We start from the raw sequence: 6,075 nt of genomic DNA, 5'->3' as shown, positions 1-6,075 counted from the left end.
TGTTTGTTGATACATGGTCATTCTCTTAGCCGATCTGGATTTCAAGTACAAAATTAAACTGGTCGAAACAGATGATAACACCCCATTGTCCTGCTGTAACCTAGTCTCTCTTACTCTTATTTGTCTTGCTATTTTTGTTATATTCGCCTGCTTCCACTGAGAATCCCTTGTTTTAGCCTAAGGGCACGTCAAGTTCGTAATACTATATACATTCAACTGTGCTTCTTAGACACAATTGAAGCACACCATACCTTTTATCTTATCCTCCTATTCTAGTTCTAGAGTAAAATGGTAATTTAGACTCTAACAAATTGGTATTACTAGTTACTTCTTCCTTCCTAGAGTTGTAGCCAACAGAGTAGATTAATAGGGACTCTTTGCTCAATATGACTTGATTTCCACGGGCACAAAATGCATGCTCCTGCCTTGTCTGAATCAGTCAGTCTCATAACTCATAAGCACATCTGATAGAAACATGAGAGTTTTGGATAGTTTCATCAAATACAGGACGCATATATCTAAAACATGCAATTTTTTACAGACATCTTCACGCGCATTAATCAAGCCACCTAGCACAGTACTTATGAGTACTTCACACAAGTTGATCACCAGTTTCTAATTATATCCTTGTTAAACCAAATACGATGGCAATTGTGGCGAGAACAGCCTGCAATACGCAACAGCATCAGATGGAGGTATTAAGTTAAGAAGAACATGTTGTCATCTTCTATCACTCTACATCTCAAATAGCTAGTTTACCATAATAGACAAACTTCCGATTAACCAGCTTTCTACCAGTTGTGTGCCATTTCATTGACAAAATTCTTAAATGAATCTTGAATTAATGCGCATTTATTTTCACTCTCATGCAGGTGATCATAATTTATTAAGCTTGGATGTGCTAAGAGTGTAATGGTCTTTCTTTTGAAAGTATTCGTGAAATTCTGCACCTACATCATGTCTACTGTAATTGAACCTGTTTACCTCCTGCTATGGAACTCTAGAAGAAGAATGAAGATTCTTTTCAAATAATATCTCCACATTTACTAACTTATGAATCATAGTTTTTCCCTTCATAATCTAATGTTAGTTAATCAGGATAACCATAAAAGTGAAAAATTAGTGCACAGACCGCTTCTACAATAACTTGCAAAGTTATGTTATTAACCATGACCTTATAAGGCCTGCTGATGCCATGAGGAAAAACTTGTTAGAAGTGAAAGACAAGTTGAAGGTATCACCAAAAAGAAAAAACGATAAAAGAAAGAGACCACTTACAGCAATGGTGCTTGTAACATATCCTGGTTTCTCTCGATGATCAACTGATCTAGTGCAGAGCAGGATAAATGCAGCAACATACCAAGGGATGGCAGCAAGAAAGAAACCAGTAATGAACCTTCAAAAAACAAAAATAGAAATCTCACTTCATTGTATTCCAGACATCCTTTAACTGTATAAGGAAGGTCAAACTGCAGCATTACATGGTACCATAAAATAATACTCCTAAAAGTAACACCTGAAAGACAGACCTTTGCTCTAACCTCCATATCGGATACTGTTTGCTAAACTACACTTTTGACAAAGAAGTTCAATAGAAGCCTTTCAGTCATTATTCTGTGATCAAAGATCCCACTACCTTTATCTCTAATATGAACTATGTTAGCATTAATGTACTTGAGAAACTTCTCTTTTTGTCCTTCCCAGAGAATAAACAGCTTCCAACACATTCAAGGTTCTTTTTTCTTTTAGCTTACTTTACCGATTAGTGAGGTATTAGAGAAAATAGAAGAAAGAAGAAACTCATATGCAAAGGAGCATGTCAAGCCCCTTAGATGCCTTTTACCACTAAGATAATTTCAATCCATCTACAATTTGTGATGGTATTCAAACTGGACTTAATGCTCCATCAAAACATGTTTTCGGAGGGGAACATGAAAGAGCAAGTATAAGCATTTTCTAGTTTACATTTTCCAAAGGGCAAACAGGACGTATTTTTTCCTTTTCTTCCATTAACTTTGACTTTTGAGTGGTTATCTAGTTGAATGACTCCTCTAAAGTGGCAGCACATCTCTACCTTCCCTGGAACCAGATAAGAAGGAAGCACAACATGTTATATCTGTCTTGTGCCAAAAAGATTCCAGAATCAGAGGACATACTGTTAGCAATAATGAATCAGAACAAAACCTACTGTTAGCAAAAATGAATACTGCTGAATTTAAACCTCAACATGTGACTAAACAAAGAAAGTCAACATAATCGGACTAGGAATGTGATGTTATCAGTCTTTGGGTAAAGAAAATAGGGAACTTACAAGAACCAGCCAAGACCAATACCACAGCAAGGAAGGCGAGGCTCTCTCACAGGTCTCCTCTCATCAACCGCATAGCCTAATATACAAGGAAAAGAGCCAACAAAGTTAAAGTGCCAACAGTTCTTACATACTTAACAAACAACAGTTTATGTCCCAAATGCCAGAACTCAGTAAATGTCCAAAGAGAACAATTACAATCCGGAAAACTATACTTCTTTACATGTTACACTTAGTTCATCAGAAACATATTTAGTAACAAAATAAACTGTAATGTAGGGAGGCAATTGTATTTACTCAGCGTGTACAATTAACGGCTTGAACTCAACCAGCTCTTTTTACACGGAGCATAAATGTACATGTGAAAAGTAACTAATATTTCAAGAAATATTAAAATATCAACCATCATAGTTGAAAAAGTGCATTGTGCTCAATGGTGACTGGTGAGAATGTAGAAGTTAATCTTATCAAGTTTAAATCACCGATCCGCCTTTGTATTTACTAACTATAGAAGAAAGAGAGAGAAAGTAAGCAAAGAATGCACAAATGTGAAGCAGTGCGCACAGAGTGTCACCGATATTATCCAGCAGAATTCTGAAATTTAAATCCATAGAACAAATAAGTAATCTAACTTTTTCAACTAAATCTAAAAACAGATAGTTTTCTGGTTTACATACTCAGCATAATTCAACTGAATGTTGCAAAAGACACAAACTTATCACCCAAAAATCAAATAAAGTTGAAGTATTTCAAGAAATGAATTTGTACAGATATTGATGGTGAATTATGAGGAGCAAAGGGGGTTACCTGGAACAGCCTGATAACCACGAGCATAGTATTCAGGGGAAGGTTCAAATGCCCCCGGTGGAGGTACTGGTTGAGGGAAACCGACTACCGATTGAGGAGGTGGTTGAAAAGTACCATATTCTGCTGCTGCTGGTGGAGGTGGTTGGTTTTCCTCATGGTGATGATGGTGGTGGTGATGGCCATGGTGATGATGATGATGACTATCCTTGCCTTCTTCACTAATAATTGATCTTGGAGTTTTCAACTAAAACTAAGTAGTCCAGTTGAAATCTTTGTTAGAGAAGAAAAAACAAGAACTGTTGACTGTGTTTATTGTTTGCTTACTTGTGGAGTAAGCTCATTGGCTCCTAGCTATCATCTTGTTTGACTAATTATCAGCTCCCACGTGGTGTTTTTGTCCCCCACATAACTATCTTGTTTTACGTGAACTTGTTTAATTGAATTAAATGGGGACTTTTGAAATTTGTAATTTTTGATATTCTCGGAACATGTTTATTTCCTTTACTCAACCTCTTCATTATGAGTAGAAATCATTTCCAATTGATTTAATTATAATTTGAAAGCTTACCTAATTTCTGAAAATACTTCGTTGTCAATTCTTCTACTATTCTCTTTCTACAATTATTTCAGTTTGGCATAGAACATGGGAATTGGGACCTGCTACTGTTTGTCCTTCAAATTCTGCTTGCATTGCACAGTCAATGCTGCTCAAAAAGGAGTATTTGGCACCACTTTCTAAATTCCAAACAATAAAAGAAAAAGAATTTGAAAAAGGCGGACTTCGAGCCTGTTTGGCCAAGCTTATGGGAGGCTAACAGTATTTTTTTTTGCCAAAAAAAGTACTCTTTCCGATCCACAATAAGTGCTCAATTTGCCTTTTTTATTTTGGTTCAAAATAAGTGTCCATTTATATAATAAAAATTAATTAATTTTTTTTTCAAAATTACCCTTATATATGTATCCCTAATAAGTCTTTTACTCCCCACATTAAATTACACTGCAACATTTAATTAAAGGTAATTTAGTCACACTACCTATTTTTGTTTAGATTTTAGTATTTCCTTAATGGGTGTGCTCAAGGCAAACTGGTCACTTATTGTGGACCAGAGGAAATATTTTTTTAGAAATTTGATGTGTTTGGCCAAAATGGAGAAGTGCTTTTGACCAACAGCAGAAGCAGATTTAATTTTAGTTTCTTCTAAAAAGCAATAGCAGAAACAGAAAATTAAATTTTTTTAAGACAAAAGTATCCTTACTATAAATTTATTTTTTCAAATTATCCTTCAAAAATTTTATTTTTTCCTTTTTTTCGACCATCCCTTTCTTTTAATTTATTTTATTTCTATTGTATTTTTATTCTCCTTCTCCTATTCTTCTTTAAAATAGTCTCTCCACCATAAATAGAACCTTTTTTAAAATATAGCATTAATGAAGTAGATTCTAAAATTATAAAGATTTAAAGTGGGTAACCAGGTGGCTCTGGAGGCACATATTTAGCAAGGATAGCTAATGTGCGCCAACGATGATGACTCGCCGAAAAAGTAATCTGAACCCTAATTTGCAACAATCGAAGACGCCTAACGAAAATAAGGATAATAATAATCGAATGGTAACGCCTGAACCGCGAATCGCACAACAACTAGCTCCGGTGCAATTGCTACACTGGATGCTAGGGATGGGGAGTATACCGACAATCATGCAAGCTCCGCCGCCTAAGGAAGCTAAAATTACTAAACTAACGGAGAATACTATGGCTACGACAGCAAGGTTGACCAATTTTGCTGGATCTAGGGAAGCAAAGAGAACCATGTCATATGTGGTCGGACAAACAGAACAACGCATCAAGCACTGCAACTCAATTTCTACCCACCTGAGGTTAGGGATGGAGTAAAAATTATTAAGCTTAACCAGAAAGAAATCGAGCAGCAATTTCAAAAATGGGAATTGGCACTCATAGGTATGGGAGGGAATCCAACATTCAAAGAGATGTTGAAATTTGTTTATGAGGTTTAGGGTTCAGTCACTACACCAAAGGTACTCTTAAATGATGATGGTTACTTCATATTTCGATTGAATTAGTAGGGGAAAAATTACAAATTATGGGAAAGGGACCATACACATTCAATAACAGACCTATGGTACTGAAGAATTGGGAACCTGATTTTGAGTTTAACAAAGAGCATATGCGTGTGATACCATTTTGGGTCACCTTCCCAGTTTTACCTATCAAATGTTGGGGTGAGGGAAATCTAGGAAGAATTGCGAGTTTCTTGGGAAAGCCTATATGCATAGACAAACTCACAGCTCAGTGTGAAAGAATATCCTATACTCGAGTGCTTATAGAAATGGATATTACCCAGTCCTTACGAGATGCACTAATATAGAGCATCCTGATGACGGCATAAGGGAACAAATAGTAGGTTACGAATGGAAGCCTAAATTATGCCAGGAATGTAGTCAATTTGACCACTCTAATGGAGAATGTAAATTGGAACAACAAGCAGAGAAGCCAATGAAGAAGAAGAAGGTTAAGAAGCAGAAATGGGAGTTGAGAACTAAAGTTGTCACAACTGAGGAGATAGAACCCCCTAATGCGGACAAAGTAACTAATGACAAGAAGGATCTACATGAAGATCCACAGGAGGTTCAAATACAGGTTAGGGAAAGAGGCAAACAAGCAATGGTATATCATGATAGATCAAGTAAAGAAGACAACCAACAATTGATTATGAGGAGTTGACCAAGAGAAATAAGTATGCTACATTGAGGATTCAAGAGAGTGAGCCTCCTGATATTAATGGAGGTACTGAGCATAGCCAATCTCAGAGGTTTAACAAAGGGCATACTCCAACCACTATACCAATATCATGATATTCAGCACGTGGAATATATGAGGACTAAACAAGTCCTTTAAGCAGAGGGAGTTTAAAACTTTCTTAACAACAAATAGAATTGATATA

At 36.1% G+C, this 6,075-nt stretch overlaps 1 protein-coding gene across 1 annotated transcript; it reads right to left on the bottom strand.

Annotated features, from left to right (window-relative positions):
- Positions 1-426: 426 nt before the first annotated feature.
- On the bottom strand, positions 427-4,924 carry LOC104243875 (uncharacterized). Its single transcript, XM_009799136.2, has 6 exons — positions 4,804-4,924; positions 3,759-3,850; positions 3,116-3,359; positions 2,312-2,387; positions 1,279-1,396; positions 427-667 (listed from the first exon to the last, which is right to left on the bottom strand). The coding sequence occupies exons 1-6, from the start codon at positions 4,922-4,924 to the stop codon at positions 620-622; spliced, it is 699 nt and encodes a 232-aa protein (XP_009797438.2). The 3' UTR covers positions 427-619.
- Between the last annotated feature and the right edge of the window lie 1,151 nt (positions 4,925-6,075).

Source organism: Nicotiana sylvestris, chromosome 7, assembly GCF_000393655.2.
Source record: "Nicotiana sylvestris chromosome 7, ASM39365v2, whole genome shotgun sequence".
Taxonomy (NCBI): Eukaryota; Viridiplantae; Streptophyta; class Magnoliopsida; order Solanales; family Solanaceae; genus Nicotiana; species Nicotiana sylvestris.
The sequence above is the reverse complement of the archived record's forward strand: the minus strand, read 5'-3'. Positions and strand labels throughout refer to the sequence as shown.

Excerpts from the sequence above, each read along its gene's own strand:
- LOC104243875 (XM_009799136.2), bottom strand. The coding sequence starts at position 4,924 with ATGGTTCTCTTTGCTTCCCTAGATCCAGCAAAATTGGTCAACCTTGCT. Across the intron at positions 3,851-4,803 it reads CGGAGCTTGCATGATTGTCG|AAAGTGGTGCCAAATACTCC; the intron begins GTATACTCCCCA and ends TTTGGAATTTAG. Across the intron at positions 668-1,278 it reads ATGTTACAAGCACCATTGCT|GCTGTTCTCGCCACAATTGC; the intron begins GTAAGTGGTCTC and ends TGCGTATTGCAG.